The following is an 18,425-nucleotide window of genomic DNA, read 5'->3' as shown; positions in this document are numbered from 1 at the left end:
TGCAGTGTGTGCCGAAAAATGTTCAGCGGACAAGGAAGCAGCTGCTGTTGATGAGTTCGCCAGGTTAGTTTCTGATGAAAAATTAAGTCCTGAGCAGGTCTACAATGCTGATGAGACTGCCTTGTACTGGAGATGTACTCCAAGAAGAACTCTGAAAACTGAGGATGCAGAATCACCAACAGGTTATAAAGCATCGAAAGATCATGTCACTGTACTGGGCCACTCTAATGCTGCGGGAACACAGAGGTGTAAGTTGCTGGTCATCAGCAAAAGTTTATGTCCCAGGGCCTTCAAAAGTATGACACAGGTTCCAGTGATTTACCGTGCCAACAAGAAGGGATGAATTACAACTAACATTACATCGGAATGGTTTGAAAAATATTTTGTTCCCAAAGCAAGAGCTCACTGTGACTCTGTTGGTCTGGACCACAACTGTAAGATAATGCTTATTTTAGACAACTACTCTGCATATCCGAAAGCAGAACTTCTGGTAAAAAATAATTTTTCAGTATCTACCTCCTGCTGAACTGTACGTCATTAATTCAACCCCTGGACAATGGCATATTACGTTCTGTAAGTGCACTATTGCCACAGAAGCCGATGCGCCAACAACTACCAAAAAAAAAAAAAAAACGTTCTGTTAAGTCTAAGTATTGCCCTGTTTATGAAGCACCTACTGAATGCAGTTAACTCTGGCAGACCAGCAGGAGTTTCTTAAGGAATTTAATGTGAAAGATATGGTTTACTGCGTTGCCAATGCTTGGAAGTCTGTAGAGGCATCTACACTAAAAAATGGATGGCATAAATTGTGGCCAGGTTTAGTGTTTGACTCTGCACCTGGTGAAGACACTGCAAATGACTTAACAGGATTTAGGGTTTCAAAGGAAAAGCAGATTATACATGAACTGCTTTCTTTCGCTCATGATCTAAGAATCCTGCTGCCAAGGATCTTGCATCGAGGATGGATGAAGATAATGTTGAGGAATGCATGAATGTAGATGACGCTGTAGCCACTGTTCATCATTATACTTACTCATAAATTATGCAGATGGTTGTAGGTCTGGAGAAAGAAGATAGTGGAGAAGAAAACAGTGATAAAAATGAGAAAGGTGTAGCAGAAAGAATCTCTATTGATAGGTTAATTCAGTTGACAGGTGAAGTGCTAAAAGGTCTAGAGCAATGCAATTTTATAACTGAACAAGAAATAATGAACGGTTACATGCTGCAGGATAAACTAATCAAAGAAAGACCAAAATATATAAAACAGCTTAGCTTGCAAGATATGTTAAAAAAAAAAGCTAAAAATCGTGCAACAGAGGAGTCGACATTTGAAAATCCAGTGCCATCAACTTCTTCTCACCCAGATGGTGGCAGCACTGTCATCATCAGTTAATGAAGAAGAAGATGTGCCAGTTTCATCACCAGTTCCTGATGTTTCAGTCACCTTTCAAGATGAAGATGGTGATCCTAACATTCCCCCCACTTCCTGTTACGTAACTCTGCTTAGTTGTAAATTCCAGCTCATCACTTTGGAAGAGGCCATGATGAACTTTCTTACATAAGTCAACAGAATTACTGTACCCGAACCCTTTATTTTACCTGTTCTTCATTAAAATTTCACTTGCTTTTCATTTAATGTTTCTTTTTCCTTTATTAACCAACTTGTACTGATTTACAGGGTATTTTAAAGGTAGGATGAGGTGGTTAGCTGTTGGGTACTCTTTGATAAGAATAGGATTCTCTCCAATCTCAATAAGAACATTTCTCATTTTCCCATCCATCTCTCCATGTGCTAATCTAACCACTGGTGATCCAGCAAACTCACTAATCCAGCACTCCACAGGTCCTAATGATGCCAGATTAGTGACGGTCGACCTGTACTTTGCATTTGTCAATATTAAACTTCAGTTGCCACTTCTCAGCCCATTTGCCCAACTTATCTAGATCCAGTTGGAGTAGCATACTGTCTTGACCATCATAACGATGATGATATCATCATATCATCATCGTTAACAACTCTGCCAACCTTTGTATCATCTGCAAACTTGGACATTAAACCTGATATACCTTCATCAATATCACTAATAAATATACAAAACAACAATGGGCCCAAAGCCGAACCCTGGGGAACTCCACTAATAACATTTGTTCACGAAGAGCAGTGTCCATTGATTACCACTCTATGTCGTCTCCCACTCAACCATCCCTTTATCCATTGTAGCAACTTACTCTTAATGCCATATCTCTCGAATTAGTACGGCAGTCTTCCATGTGCAACAGTATCAAAAGCTTTCCTGAAATCCAAGTATATGATATCAAAATTATTTTTTGCATTCAGTTCCTTTGTGACCACATCATAGTATCCAATCAAATTGGTCAGACAAGACTTCCCCTTAACAAACCCATGCTGTGTCTGAACTATTACTGCTGTCCTGTCTGGTTCATCCTGCATCACTTCTTTAACCAGTGACTCCATTATTTTCTCCGGAACAGAAGTTAAACTAACTGATCTATAATTATAAAATTGGGGATACATTTTCACATCTCCAGTCCATGAGGACCTTCCCTGGATGCTCTCATAATTATGGCTAAGGGTTTGTTTACTTCCCTCGCCGCCTCCTTCAATACAACTGGATAGACTCCATCTGCCCCAGGCGCCTTTCTTATGTTTAACTTCAACAACTTCTCCTCCACCCCCCCCTCTCCATTATTACAAAATCATTTAGCTCCCTGTTAGAGTTTAGTAAACTTCTGTCCTCCCTTTCCATACAGAATTCCTCACTAAACTTTTCTGTGGGTAATACTATAATTTGGTCCCACTGAACAGATTATGGGATGTGCCATAAAATCACTAAACAATCAATCAGTTATGGAGCTACTTTTTTTTTTTTATAACTCTGCTGGAAAAGGCATTTTGATAACATTGAATATCCAACGGAGTGCACCGAGAATTTCTTTCTTGGCTAGCTTTTTGAACATCTGCAGTCCAATAAAAATGGAAACAAATGAACCTATATTATTTGTATAGTATTGTATAGTCAATTGTAGTACAGTATCTATATATTTAATAGCCATTTTCTTTACTCTGTCAGTGTGAACAATAGGCTTAACCGATCAGGCTGGAAGTGGTCTCAAATTGAAGATATTTCTTCCTAAGTGTGCACAAAGTTGTTAAAATTTAAAAATTCCAAATAGTTTTATTTTATAGAATGGGCCAGTTTTGTACTACAAAAGAGAATAGTTCAACATTCACTTATAGATGGAGCCACAGGAAGATGTTAACTGTTAAAGAAACAGTTATCTAAGTTGATAAGGCATTTTTTTTCTGATTAACAATTTGCACTTTAACTATTTAAGTGATTAACAATTTGCACATTCGCACAATCATATCCTTTGTTCCGAGAAAAAAAAAAAAAAAATAAAATAATAATAATAATAATAAAACTCTGCTACCAATTGCGAAATCCTCTACTAGCACTGTCTTCCTTAAAAGAAAGAACTAATCATTAGGATTCCATCACAGCTCACTATATGCGCCCACGTTGCACACGTGAGCTCATACATTCATTGCCATTCGTTACGTTTAATACGTTCAGAACTCATAATTTTATTGTTATCATTATCAACTTTGAGTTTATTTGTTTTATGTTTTGAGGTTATTTAAGGTAAGTAATTTAAGGATTTAGAAGTATGTCACAGTCAAAATTCTACTCTGACTAGTCATGTTGAACGTACCTTGCAGCAAAGGAGAAACACGCCTTTTCATGTTTCAGCAAATGTATTCAGGATCGTTTTGAAAGACTGATCCTGAATACATTCACATGTATATATTGATACTACATGGGTACTACATTTCTATAAGACAGCTAGACAAAAACTCTGCTACCAGTTGCGAAATTTTCGCAAGGGATACTGCTAGTAGTCTATTAATCATTTGAATTTATTAACCTTATTAATTTTCATAATATTAATAATTAATTAAATTGTATTTAAACAGAAATCATGCCCCAGACTAGAGCAGCAAAGCAACACGCGCAAAGTAGCGGGAGTGCTGTGGTTCGGGGGACAACCAAAGGAAGTGATTCTCCAACACACCACAGCCTAAAAAAATGTGCAACTTGTGAAATGTTTGTTGAATTTCTGGGATGGGACATTATCTAGCCAAGGAGGATGTTTTTATGTGTGCTAGGTGCACAGAATGTCAAGAAATTAGGCACCAGCTCAGCATTCTGATGGGCATCTATGAGAGTGTGAAGAGTAGAGTAGATGCCTTCGAAGGAATTAAAATGGTGGACCCATCAAGCTCTCAGCTGCCCAACTCAATGCCAAAGCTCACTCTTGTGCATAGGCAACACAGTGGCAATCTTCAGGGCAGAATGGGCTGGTCCCACAGGAGCTAGTTATTGTTGTCAGATAGTCACTGTTGTCAGGGTGATTGGAAACATATTGTGCAAAAAGGATAGGAGGAACAGAACCAGGGTATGTCTGCCTGGGACAAAAGTAGATGACGTTGTAGAGCAGATATTATCTTTTAAGAGCATAAAGGGTGATATTGTTGTACACGTTACTTAGCAGACTTACTTAGACTTACTTAGCAAGTACAGGTCAATGTTGAAAAAAAGTTGTGAGTTATTGTCAAATTTGAAAGTGTCTGCAATTCTGCTCAGACATGATAGGAGGAATATATGATGAGAGCCTTGTCAATTAATTTGGCCCTGGAGAGATTGAGCAAGGCTCATGGAATAGAATTTTTCTCAGCCGGGTCTGTGCTTGTTAATAGGAGAGATTGTTTCTACAGGGATGGGATACACTTAAATAGAAAGGGTGCAAGAATATTTGCTGATGCTATCGAGGCAGTGTTAGGTGGATCAGGAAAACTACTAGCTTGGGGGAATACAAAGACTAATACATTAACAGTAGCCACTGCCAGAGGTGAAAGTGATTCTGGCACTGCTTCTATTGGAATGAGTAGTAACCTGAAAAGCAAGGTGCTGGGGATTATTTCCAAGACTTCTGGGAGTTATCATGGAAAAGGAAAATATATGGGCTGTGTAAGGATAACTAAGAGTAAGAATAGGTGCATGTACACCAATGCTAGGAGTATAGTAAATAAAATTGATGAATTTGAGGTGCTGGTGAAAACATCGAAGGCAGATATTGTTGGGATATCAGAGATGTGGCATCACACAGTGATAAGGAATGCAGAATTGGAATTTGGGGAGTACAATGTGTACAGAAAGGATAGAAATGGGGGGAGGGATCATGCTGTTAGTTAAGAAACACATAAAATCTAAGGAAGTGCATCCAGCAGACATGGGTGGGCAGTGCAATGTTGAGTCAGTTTGGTGTGACGACATAAGCACTGGGTAAGCAAAATTGAAAGTAGGAGCGTGTTATAGGCCTAATGACTCCGATGAGTACAATGAACAACTGTACATAGAAATAGAGTGGGCCAGTAAATCAAAAAGTGTCCTATAATGGGGGATTTAACTTCCCACATATTGACTGGAACTTGTGGATTGGTCACTTACACACTAGCAAGGCTGTTGTGGATTTATTGGATGATTGTTTTCTATAGCAGCATGTTCGAGAGGCAACTAGAGGGAGTAATACTCTTGATCTGATACAATGATTCTTCATGCATTAAGAATCTGCAGATAAAGGATCCATTAGTTGGCAGTGACTACAGTGTGCTGATGTGGGATTTACTTAAAGATGTAACTACCATCAAGGGCAAAGGGAAGGGTTTTTGCTTTTGCAAAGGTGACTACAGTGGTCTCAAACAGTTTTTAAATCCAATCATATACAATGGGATCAGCTGATGTTGTCACCAGCATCAAATTCTAAATGAGAAGCATTCAAGGAAGTAATCTTGGAAGCTACTAGGTTTCCAAGAAATACTGTTCAAGGTTTAGGCCTAAATGGATGACAGATGAACTAATGAGACTCATGAAGAGAAGAAAAATGCATGGGATTCATATAAATTATCAGGTGACACAGTAGACTGGTAGTTATAAGCTAATCTGTAATCAAGTCACAAAGAAGTTTAAGCAAACGAAGGGAGATTATGAGAAATCTTTGGCAAAGGATGCAAAAAAAAACAGCAAAGACTTCTTTACTTATATAAACTCTAGATAGAAGAGGATGAATCAGATTGGTCCACTTGATATCAGCGGTTTGATTGTTGATGAACCTGCTGAGATAGCTGACAAGCTGAATGAGTATTTTGCATCTAGGTTCACACATGAGGAAGTCTGTAGGGAAGTTTAGGATGGAAGCTTATCAAATTCTATCAGGGAACTAAATGAATTTGTAATAACTCAGATTAAAGTGGAGACGAAATTGTTGAAATTGAACACAAAAAAGGCACCTGTGGTCGATGGGATTTATCCAGTTATATTAAAGAAGGCAGCAAAGGAAGTAAGCAAACCCTTCATCATAATTATTAAAGCTTCCTTGGACTCAGGGAATTCCCCATGTACTGGAGATGTGCAAATGTGACCCCAATTCACAAAGGAAGATCAACAAGTAATTACAGACCTGTTTAACTTCTGTTTCAGGGAAACTAATCGAGTCACTGGTTAAAGAAGCACTGTCTAAGAATATATAAATTCATACACCGACCATTGAATAAAATTTAAAATTTAATATGACTACAATCTTTACACAAAAATATTTACAATAAACTATTACGGAATGCTAAAAACTGTAATAAAAGATCATTTACAATAAAATTTGCTAAAATATAAAACATTAAAAGCGCTAAAAATCTGAAGCTTTTGGGAGCGTCAGCTCCTTCTTCAACAGTGATATGACTTCCTGCAACATCTCCTTAAGTAGCAGGCTCACGGTACCTCCACACGTGGTATTTCTCCACGTGGTTCAATCGGCACATGGTCAGAACTGGAAGCGGAAATGTCTCGGGAATGTGGCAAAGAAAATCGTTCATCCGACCTTAATATAATTGATTCAAAGATAGGATTAATACGTATACCTCTATCTCTATTCATTGTATTCCTACTGGATGAACTAATCCGTAAACCCTCGAGCCATTTACGCTCCCAGTATCCATGTGCACGATCCAAAATAATAGCGTCCTCCGGGGAGATTTGATGCTGCTTCTCCCAAAAATGTTCGGCCACAGCAGACTTGTTGTATTCAGCGGTTCTTATGGCATTTAAATGTTCCCCCAGACGATCCCTGAGCCGTCGTTTTGTTTCCCCCACATAACACTCCCCACAATCCGGGCATTCTATTCTATAAACCACTCCACTACTAAGATCTTTTGGTACGCGGTCTTTGACCTGAGACACAGCTGTGCACAGCCTCCGCCCAGGAAGCTGTACACAGCGTGTCCCATAACCCCGTAAAATTCTTGCTAGATGTTCAGTAAGGCCCGGATAGTAGGGGATGTATGCGGTGGCCACCGGAACGAACGACTCCCTACGTTCGGACACTCCTCTACTATATCTATCCAGGATCCTCTGGGGGTATCCGCACTTTCTAAGTTCTGCCGTGACACGATTAATTTCTTTTTCTTTATCCTCAGAAGTGGTACAGTGTGATCTTACTCTGTCAAATAAAGCTTTTGCAACACTATTCTTATATTGTCCAGCTTGTGCTGAATTGAAATGGGTGTATTGACCTCTACACATGGGTTTTTTAAAAACTGACATCTTAAGTCTAAAACCCACCCTGGAGATCAATACATCCAAAAATGACAGGGTACCACCCGTTTCCACCTCTGAGGTAAATTGTATAAATTGGGTGAAGCTATTAAGCCAGCAAACGGCATCATCCTCCCTCCCCTTCTGGACCAGGGCAAAGGTATCATCAACATATCTTCTCCAATTCCTAATAAGAAACGAACACCCACTAAAAACCCTACTTTCCAACTCCTCCATGGCCAGATTGGCCACGGTGGCACTAATGGGTGAACCCATGGCAGTACCGCGAACCTGCTTATACATAGTTCCTTGAAACAACATGGTAGTACTAGCTAGACATAATTCTACCCCGGTGCAAATGTCTTCCACACCGAGAAGTGATCTATTACCAAGGGAGGCATCCCTGGTCAATGCCATTTTTACATAATATACTGCATGACTAATAGGAATACATGTAAATAAAGATATAACGTCAAAAGAGATCATGCTCTCATCATCATTTATAGTCAAATTCCCCACAAAATTCACAAACTCTCTACTGTCTTTAACAACATATTCGGACTGCCCCACTATGGGTGCAATTAATTTAGCCAAGTACCCTGATAGCGCATAGGAAGGACTCCCTATAAATGAAACTATAGGTCTCAAGGGCACTTCTACCTTATGAATTTTTGGCATTCCATTTGTACGGGCTATTAATAAGTTTCCTGAGCCTTTAGCTAATGAAATCCGGGTGAAGTCAGCTGCAGTGTTGAGTCAGGTGAGGAAGGCACCCCCGAATCTCAGCCTTAGTCAAAAGAGAGCTCTAGAGGAATTGAGAAGAGACAAAGGAATAGTTGTTTTACCAGCAGATAAAGGGAGATCAACAGTGGTCCTGAATACAGAAGATTATAATAAGAAGGCTTTGGATCTTCTGCAAGATAATAACACTTATAAGGTGATCCAGAGGAACCCGTTGGTGGGGCTGGAACGGCGAGTCAATAAACTGATACAATCCTGGTTGAACACGGAGAAGATTTCCAAGGAGACTTACTGGTCATTACACACTACAGGTAGTCAACTCCCGCAATTCTACGGACTGCCATGGGTTCACCCATTAGTGCCACCATGGCCAATCTGGCCATGGAGGAGTTGGAAAGTAGGGTTTTTAGTGGGTGTTCGTTTCCTATTAGGAATTGGAGAAGATATGTTGATGATACCTTTGCCCTGGTCCAGAAGGGGAGGGAGGATGATGCCATTTGCTGGCTTAATAGCTTCTCCCAATTTATACAATTTACCTCAGAGGTGGAAACGGGTGGTACCCTGTCATTTTTGGATGTATTGATCTCCAGGGTGGGTTTTAGACTTAAGACGTCAGTTTTTAAAAAACCCATGTGTAGAGGTCAATACACCCATTTCAATTCAGCACAAGCTGGACAATATAAGAATAGTGTTGCAAAAGCTTTATTTGACAGAGTAAGATCACACTGTACCACTTCTGAGGATAAAGAAAAAGAAATTAATCGTGTCACGGCAGAACTTAGAAAGTGCGGATACCCCCAGAGGATCCTGGATAGATATAGTAGAGGAGTGTCCGAACGTAGGGAGTCGTTCGTTCCGGTAGCCACCGCATACATCCCCTACTATCCAGGCCTTACTGAACATCTAGCAAGAATTTTACGGGGTTATGGGACACGCTGTGTACAGCTTCCTGGGCGGAGGCTGTGCACAGCTGTGTCTCAGGTCAAAGACCGCGTACCAAAAGATCTTAGTAGTGGAGTGGTTTATAGAATAGAATGCCCGGATTGTGGGGAGTGTTATGTGGGGGAAACAAAACGACGGCTCAGGGATCGTCTGGGGGAATATTTAAATGTCATAAGAACCGCTGAATACAACAAGTCTGCTGTGGCCGAACATTTTTGGGAGAAGCAGCATCAAATCTCCCCGGAGGACGCTATTATTTTGGATCGTGCACATGGATACTGGGAGCATAAATGGCTCGAGGGTTTACGGATTAGTTCATCCAGTAGGAATACAATGAATAGAGATAGAGGTATACATATTAATCCTATCTTTGAATCAATTATATTAAGGTCGGATGAACGATTTTCTTTGCCACATTCCCGAGACATTTCCGCTTCCAGTTCTGACCATGTGCCGATTGAACCACGTGGAGAAATACGACGTGTGGAGGTACCGTGAGCCGGCTACTTAAGGAGATGTTGCAGGAAGTCATATCACTGTTGAAGAAGGGAGCTGACGCTCCCAAAAGCTTCAGATTTTTAGCACTTTTAATGTTTTATATTTTAGCAAATTTTATTGTAAATGATCTTTTATTACAGTTTTTAGCATTCCGTAATAGTTTATTGTAAATATTTTTGTGTAAAGATTGTAGTCATATTAAATTTTAAATTTTATTCAATGGTCGGTGTATGAATTTATATATTCTTAGACATGAGTTTTCCCGACCTCAGAGGCCTCTTTCAGGATAAAGAAGCACTGCAGGATCATCTAAACAAGACTGCAGTTATAGTGAAGACACAGCATGGATTTGTTAAGGAAAAGTCTTGTCTGACAAATTTGATTGGATACTATGATGTGATCACAAAGAACTGGATGCAAAAAATAATTTTGATATCATATACTTGGATTTTAGGAAAGCTTTTGATACTGTTACACATGGAAGAGTACTGTACAAATTAGAGCAGTATGGCATTAAGGGCAAATTGCTACAATGGATAAAAGAATGGTTGAGTGGGAGAAGACAGAGAGTGGTAATCAATGGGCACTGCTCTTTGTGGACTAATGTTATTAGTGGAGTGCCCTAAGGTCCGGTGTTCAGCCCTGTGTTGTTTTCTGTATTTATCAATAATATTGATGAAGGAATATCAGAGTTAATGTCTAAGTTTGCAGATGATACTAAGGTTGGCAGGGTTGTTAATGACAATAACGATAGTACACTACTGTAACAGAATCTAAAAAAGTTGAGCAGATGGGCTGAGAGGTGGCAACTGAAGTTTAACATTGACAAATGTAAAGCACTGCATGTGGGTTGCAGTAACCCCAGAGTATTGTATCAACTATGTGGTACTACAGTCAGGGTAGTAGAGAACGAAAAGGACCTGGGGTTAATTGTGCAGTCAGATATGAAGGTTTTTGAGCAGTACAGCTCATAGTGTCTTGTCATTGATATACAAAACTTTTGCTAGCAGGGATAAGGAGGTGATTGTCCCATTGTATAAAACAATGGCCAGGCCAAACCTTGAGTGCTGCATGCAGGTCTTACAGCCTCATTTAATGAAGGATGTAGAGCTGCTGGAATGAGTACAGAGATGGGCAATGAGGTTGGTGAGTGGAACAAAGGGTTGCTGTTACCAAGAAAGACTTAAATTCCACAAATTGCAGCATCTGGAGACTATGCATCTGCGAGGTGATCTAATTGAGGCATATAAGGTCTTGAACAATCCCATCAGCACTGAGCAAGCTCAGTGCTGATGGAATTGTTCCTCTTGCTCAGATTACTCACCTGAGAGGACATAAATTAAAATTGAGGAAAGACAATTGTAGAATAGATGTGCATAAATTTGCCTTTAGCAAGCGGGTCATTCATAGTTGGAACAAACTTCCATCGGTCATAGTGGAGGTCGAAAACTCAAATAAGTTCAAGGCAGAACTAGGCAAGCATTTGGAGTGAATGGATGGGTGAAAATGGAAGGGGTTTTTTTTTGGCTGATGCTATATAAGCTAGCTTTCTTGCATCATATGTCTCTGCTAATGCTAATCTTTACTAATTCTAAATATAAAAATGCTGCTGCTCAATTATGCAACTAAATTCAGGGTCTGCTTTCACATCCCATTGTGAAATACCATTTTGTTCCACAGTTGTCGGAATTTTACGAGAGTAAATAAAATGAAAATAAACCTTCTAGAATCTGATTACAAGGTCTGATGAAAAGTTGGAACATTTGCATCAACAACATTCACAAAGAAATAGGCTAATCAGATCTATCATGGTCCATTGGAATATTCTTCTGTGTTGATTTCATTGAAGGTTTGGGAAAAAAATTCCTTATCCATCTGCAGCATCAAGACTTATAGAACATGCTGATAACTTGGCCACTTCCCAGACCTTAATATATATATAGACTGACTCTTTAAGTATGATATCTGCTTTCAAAAAATAGTTTATCATCTGCCCATCCTGAATGAAACAAATTCAAGCTCCTTTGTAGCCTTTTAGATAAAAATTAATGCCTCGAAATCCAATAATATTGGATTCCAAGGCATTCTTTCATCCCAAAGTTGCCAAACTTTGAATCACCTCAAACACGACTCAACTCTTTGTACTATAACTGATTATTATGAAATAATAATACTAATAATAATACAAAAAATTTTTACAAGCTAAATGCCTTCAAATCCGGTAAGCACGAACATTTTCAGATCAAGCAGAAACCCCAACCACAGCAGTCTAGTTTCAGAATAAGTTGGCAGGAACATGTAGTTTTAAAAAGGGCATGTACCAGCCATATGCGTTAACTCATCTATATCTGTTAATGGAGAGAATTCTCCCCAATACATGTATTGTAAAATGCAGCTTATAAAAAACAAATCCCTCATCTGCAACTAGCATTGCATTACTTCGGTGGCAATTCTTAATCTCTAGTAAACACACATGTAATAAGAAATAATGCAAACCTAACTGACTTTCTTAATAATTTTAAAACAGATTCAATTATATCATAAATTCTGATTTAGTGTAGCTTATCAACTCAACTGGCTTGTTTCACAGACAATCTCTGAATTGGCACATCTTGACCTTAACAACTTTTCTGCTGATAAGCAGCTTCCAGCAACATGATAAAGTTCTTCCACAATATGAAATTGATGCACTCATTAGCAAACTTAGTTTTTCTCAATTCTCAATGCTGTGTGCACATTTTACATGTACAACAGCGTGTGCATGCTGTTGTACAAACCCCGGGGGCTCACATTTGGTGAGTATGGGCTTGGCACACCCAGGGTCCCGAGCTGGATATCATCATTTTTCTCTTTCTTGGTGATTCTCGTCTACTTTTGACTCTCTCTCTCTCTCTCTCTCTCTCTCTCTCTCTCTCTCTCTCTCTCTCTCTCTCTCTCTCTCTCTCAGGGTAACTCGGGAACTTTTTTTTATCCCTGGTGCAGCATAAGCCTCAGGCTTCCTTGCACCATTTAGCTATTAATAATAATAATAATAAATAATATTCTGCTGCTAGCTTAGTAATTTAACAGTTATTACAAGTATTAAAAGTTGTCATGTATACATAAAATAACAGCCCTCCACCCATGACAGTATTGTACCGAGATGGCAAAGCAATGGCACATGTGCATGAACAGTATGCATAGGAAATATATGGGCATGCACGAGCAGCCACCCATAAACAGTTTATATTATTAAAAAAGTATTTTTTTATTTTAAGACTAATTTGTTTTATGGTCTATCACCCACTTCTAGTGGTGAAAAATAAGAATAAATTTTGCAGAATTATACAGCATCAAAGTTATCATGAACTTTCAAATATTGTTATATTTTTTGTAATACCAATAAAGACTACTTACTAATTTGCATCTTTTTTTTTTTTTCTTAATATGGCTTGCAAAAATTATATTTTTGTTTCAGCTTATTTTTAGTACACAGTGTGAAAAAGATTTACCATTGCTAGAGCAGTGGGATAAATTATCACCCAGAACTCTTGAAGAGATCCCATAGGAAACAGAGTGATTCTTAAAAGCCTCTTCAATCATCACTGTAGTTAGCTATTCTTGAGTTTATGGGATAGGATTACTCTCCAGAGTTATTTTAGCCTTTAAACCTGCAACATACAACTTGACTGATGAACACACACACTTGTACACCACATAATATGTGACAAGAAAAATAGTCAGTGAACCAAAATCCTTTCCCCCCCCCCCAAAAAAAACCCCATCAACCATAAAATTTAACATTTCTTTGCTATTATTATTATTATTTTTTTTTTTTTTTAGATTGCAGCGTTACTGTACATGAATCTTCTTGCAAAGATCAACTCCCTGACTGCCAAAAATTAAAGGTATATACATATATATATATATTTTTTTTTTTTTGTACTAACATATTATTTTTCTGTCAAACATTTATCATGTTATTGATGAATATACAAGGTGTGATCAAAACGTTTGAGGACTGAACATTTGGGAAACAAAGTGTGCTAGCCATCCTAATGGATATTTCCTCCTTAAAAGGAGACTCCTTAACACTGCTGTATACACCAACTACTAGTGATTCCTTTGGAATCATTAATAGTCCTTGTGTTCAGAATGTTCAGAATAATTTCTTTAGTTATCACAAATTTGTGACTGTAAACTTGGAAAACAAAAATGAAATCATGGAGAGATAAATCCAGTGAGTATAATGGATGGACAACCAGAGTGATAGAGTGCTTCACAAGAAATTCACAAAATATATGGAAAACATTGAGTGTGCAGGAATGTTGTTGTGATGCAGGAATGTTGTTGTGATGCCAATTCTCTTACACTTTTCCGGCTGTTTTCTCTAACCTGCATCATGATCACCGCAGAACTGTTTTGTAGTATTGCTGCTGGTTTACTGTTTGACTTCAGGACAAATATATAATGAACAATGCTGTGTCAATCAAAAAACACAAAGCATGATCTTCACATTTAATCAAGATTGTTTGCTTTTTTTTGGGCCTTGGAGAAGACAAAGTCTTCCATTGAGAGCACTCGACCTTTGCTTCAGATAATTGTCTGAAGCAAAGGTCTGCAATTCATCATCTGCAATTCATCACCAGTAATGATGGAAGAAACAGTGTGGGGGCATATTGACAAATATCTCAACATACAAGAACTCACTGCTCTCTGTGTTCATCGATAAGGATGTCAGGCACAGACTTAGCTAAATTTGCAGTCTTCTTGGGTTAAAATTGATTGACATGTCCCATAAGAAATACCAATTTCACTAACAATATTGCAGATAGTTGATTGCCCCTGATCAGATCACAAATACAAGCAATTGAATCATTGATATTTGAAGTTGGATGGCCAGAGAAAAGGTCATTTTTGACAGATAAGTTGTCCCCTTTAAACTTTGCGAACAACTGAAAAGTTATTATCATTTCGTGGCTTTCTATTGCACTACACTTTTCCCTCATTCGAAACAAAATTCCATGAAAATTTGCTGCTCAGTAAAATCGCTCATTTTAAAATGCACCAAAACAATTAAAAAATCTTCTGCTCAATGCCCACTAATTCAGATCATTTGCAGATAAACAGGTAATTCGTGGGTGAATTAATCACATTAATACATGAATTGCCCATTACATATAAGAAGTCATTATATCTTGGAGAGGTATGTCATTAAGGGTAAGTTGCTACAATGGATAAAGGGATGGTTGATTGGGAGACGACAGAGAGTGGTAATCAATGGACACTGCTTTTCATGTCAAATGTTATTAGTGGAGTTCCCCAGGGTTCAGTGTTGGGCCCGTTGTTGTTTTGTATATTTATCAATGATATTAATGAAGGTATATCAGGTTTAATGTCCAAGTTTGCAGATGATACAAAGGCTGGCAGGGTTGTTAAAGACAGTGTGCTATCGAGATCCAACTGGATTAGATAAGTTGGGAAAATGGGCCGAGAAGTGGCAAATGAAGTTTAACATTGACAAATGCAAAGTACTGCATATGAATAGCAATAACCCAAGAGAAACGTACCAACTGTGTGGTATTACACTCAGAGAAGTGGAAAGTGAAAAAGACCTGGGGTAATTTTGCAGTCAAATATATATGAAGTTCGTTGAGCAGTGCAGTCGGGCTGCCAGGGCTGGTCATGGAGTCTTGTCAATGATATACAAAAATTTTGCTAGTAAGGACAGGGAGGTGATTATCCCATTATACAAGGCAATGGTCAGGCCACACCTAGAATACTGTGTACAGGTCTGGAGGCCTCATTTTAGGAAGGATGTAGAGTTGCCGGAATGAGTACAAAGAAGGGCAGCAAGATTGGTGAGGGGAACAAAGGGGTGTGCTTACCAAGAAAGGCTTAAGTTCTGCAAATTGCAGCACCTGGAGAATAGGCACCTGCGAGGTGATCTGATTGAGGTGTATAAGGCCTTGAATGGGTTGAGCAAGCTGAATGCTGATGGGATTCTTTCTCTTGCTCAAATTAAGAACTTGAGGGGGCATAGATTCAAATTGAGGAAAAACAGTTGTAGAATAGATGTGCAGAAATTTGCCTTTAGCCAGCAGGTAGTTGATTGGTGGAACAGACATCTTTTGTTGTGGAAGTTAGTATTAGTATTAGTAACGGCCGCATGGTGCAAGAAAGCCTATGGCTTATGCTGCACCAGCCAAAAAAAAAAAAAAAAAAAATCCGAACAAAACAATGATAAAAACAAAAAAAAAATAAATAAATAAAATAAATAACTAAATAATAATAATTAATGAATAAAAAAAAATAATAATAATAAAATAAAATATAAATAAAAAGGAAATTAAACCTATCATCCTATGCGCTTCCCTTACCCGAAAGTACTATCCAGATGACCTTTGAATTTCCCCAAACTGTCGGCCTCTACCACCCATGAAGGCAACTTATTCCAGTAATTTATAACTCGCTGGCTAAAATAAAACTTCCTGCAGTCCAATCTGAACATTTCCCCCCGTAACTTGAATTTATGTCCCCTAGTTCTAGCATCATTTATAATCTTGAAAATTTTGTCCTCATTCATTTTACTGATGCCTCTCAGAGCCTTAAACACCTCAATCAAATCTCCTCTAAGGTGTCTAGTTTCCAAACTCTGCAACCCACATATTCGAAGTCTTTCTTCATAAGGACGCCCTTTTGCCAGGCGAGTTACCCTTCTTTGCACCCTTTCAAGAAGCTCGATGTCTTTCCTTAGGTGCGGTCTCCATACTTGAACACAGTATTCCAAGTGTGGTCTAACATTAGCCTTATATAATGGGATTATCACGTCCCTATCTCTACTTGCAAACGTTCGATAGATCATCGATAGGACACCATGGGCCTTCCTTGCAACCTGTTTACAATGCTCAGAGAAGTTCATGTCTGACCGTATCGTAACACCCAAGTCCCTTTCCTCCAGTACTGGGTTTAGTTGAATTCCACCAAGTGAATAAGTTTTTTTGGGATTACTGTTTCCCAGGTGTAATACCTTACACTTTGTTGGATTAAAGCACAGCTGCCATTTTTCTGACCATTCTTGAAGTCTATCTAGGTCTCTCTGAAGAAGCTCAGCTTGACAGTGATCATTAACTACTCTACCAATTTTAACATCATCTGCAAATTTAGACATCACGCCCTCTATCCCTTCATCAATGTTGTTTATGAAAATTAAAAACAACAGTGGTCCTAATACTGATCCTTGGGGAACCCCACTTCTTACATCAACCCAATCTGAGGAATAGCCATTTATCACAACCCTCTGCCTCCTGCCCTGAAGCCATCCTTCTATCCATCTAAGGATTTTCCCAGTGATTCCAACCTGTTCCAGCTTATAAAGCAACCGCTCATGTGGGACTGAGTCAAAAGCTTTGCTGAAATCTAAATAAACAATGTCAAAATTATTCCCTAAATCCAGCTCGTGAGTGACCCTTTCGAAATAGCGAACCAGATTTATTAAACATGATTTTCCCTTTACAAAACTATGCTGAGTATCCTTGAGAATTTCGATTCGATCCAAATGATCCTGAATTCCACCCTTGATCATTGCCTCCATGATTTTCCCTACTACTGAAGTCAGACTGACAGGTCGATAATTTCTAACTTCACTTTTAGAGCCACCCTTATGTATGGGAGATACATTTGCACTTTTCCAATCCAAGGGAATCTCCCCAGAGTCTAGTGATGCTTGCATAATTAGCCTCAATGGTTCAATGCACTCGCTTGCCGCCTCTCTTAAGATTATAGGGTATATTCCATCAACTCCAGGAGCCTTACTGGTCTGTAGGCTCGAAAGTTTTTTCATTAAATAATCTTGTGAAATTTCAATATCATTAATTACATATTTTTTAACTTTGCTCCCACAATTTCTCATTGCCACAAAAGGCTTTTCATTTGTAAATATCGATGCAAAATAACTGTTGAGTTCATCTGCAACGGCAGCTGGTGTATTTATTACTATCCCCTTTCCCTTACGTAAAGGTCCGATCTGGTTTGCCCTGCTCTTCTTGGCATTTATATATGTGAAGAATTCTTTATCCCCCCCCTCTTTGCTCTGTTTGCTAGTGATTTCTCATAAACTGCCTTTGCCTGTCGAACCTTTTCTGTGGCTCTATTACAGATCACTTTGTAGCTGTTATAGGCTTCAGTACTTTTTATTGCTCTGTAACATTTCCATGCCACCTTTTTTGCTCAAGTAATGTGGCAACTTCACTATTCATCCAACTTGGAACCCTTCTCGTGGAGTATTTTTTTAATGGTATATACGCATTCAAGGCATCTGTGATTAATGTTTTAAAAGCGTACCACAGTTCAAATGTATTCATTCTCTGTGCGATATCTACCCAGTTAATAGAGGCCATGTAGTACCTTAAGGCATCATAATTTCCTTTTCTGAAATTAAAACCCATTCCTTTGCCATTTACTTCTGCTACCTCTCTCGTTATCATCCACCATAGAACTCCGTGATCACTTCCTGCTACTGGTTCCTCTACTGTCAGCCCTGTTATGTCATCTGATTCATGTGTGATGATGAGGTCTAGGATATTCTTTTCTCTAGTA

At 38.7% G+C, this 18,425-nt stretch overlaps 1 protein-coding gene across 1 annotated transcript in view; it reads left to right on the top strand.

Moving 5' to 3' along the window:
• Positions 1–18,425, top strand: part of LOC150080609 (uncharacterized) — a 186,668-nt gene that overhangs the window by 92,834 nt on the left and 75,409 nt on the right. Inside the window, exon 8 of the mRNA XM_090380753.1 lies at positions 13,671–13,735. Coding sequence (XP_090236879.1) covers positions 13,671–13,735 — 65 coding nt within the window. The remainder of the gene's footprint in view (positions 1–13,670; positions 13,736–18,425) is intronic.

The sequence above is a fragment of the Mastigoproctus giganteus genome, chromosome 9, assembly GCF_048544385.1.
Source record: "Mastigoproctus giganteus isolate SK-2022 chromosome 9, ASM4854438v1, whole genome shotgun sequence".
Lineage (NCBI taxonomy): Eukaryota > Metazoa > Arthropoda > Arachnida > Uropygi > Thelyphonidae > Mastigoproctus > Mastigoproctus giganteus.
Note: the sequence above shows the minus strand (reverse complement) of the source record. Positions and strands in the feature narration are given on the sequence as shown.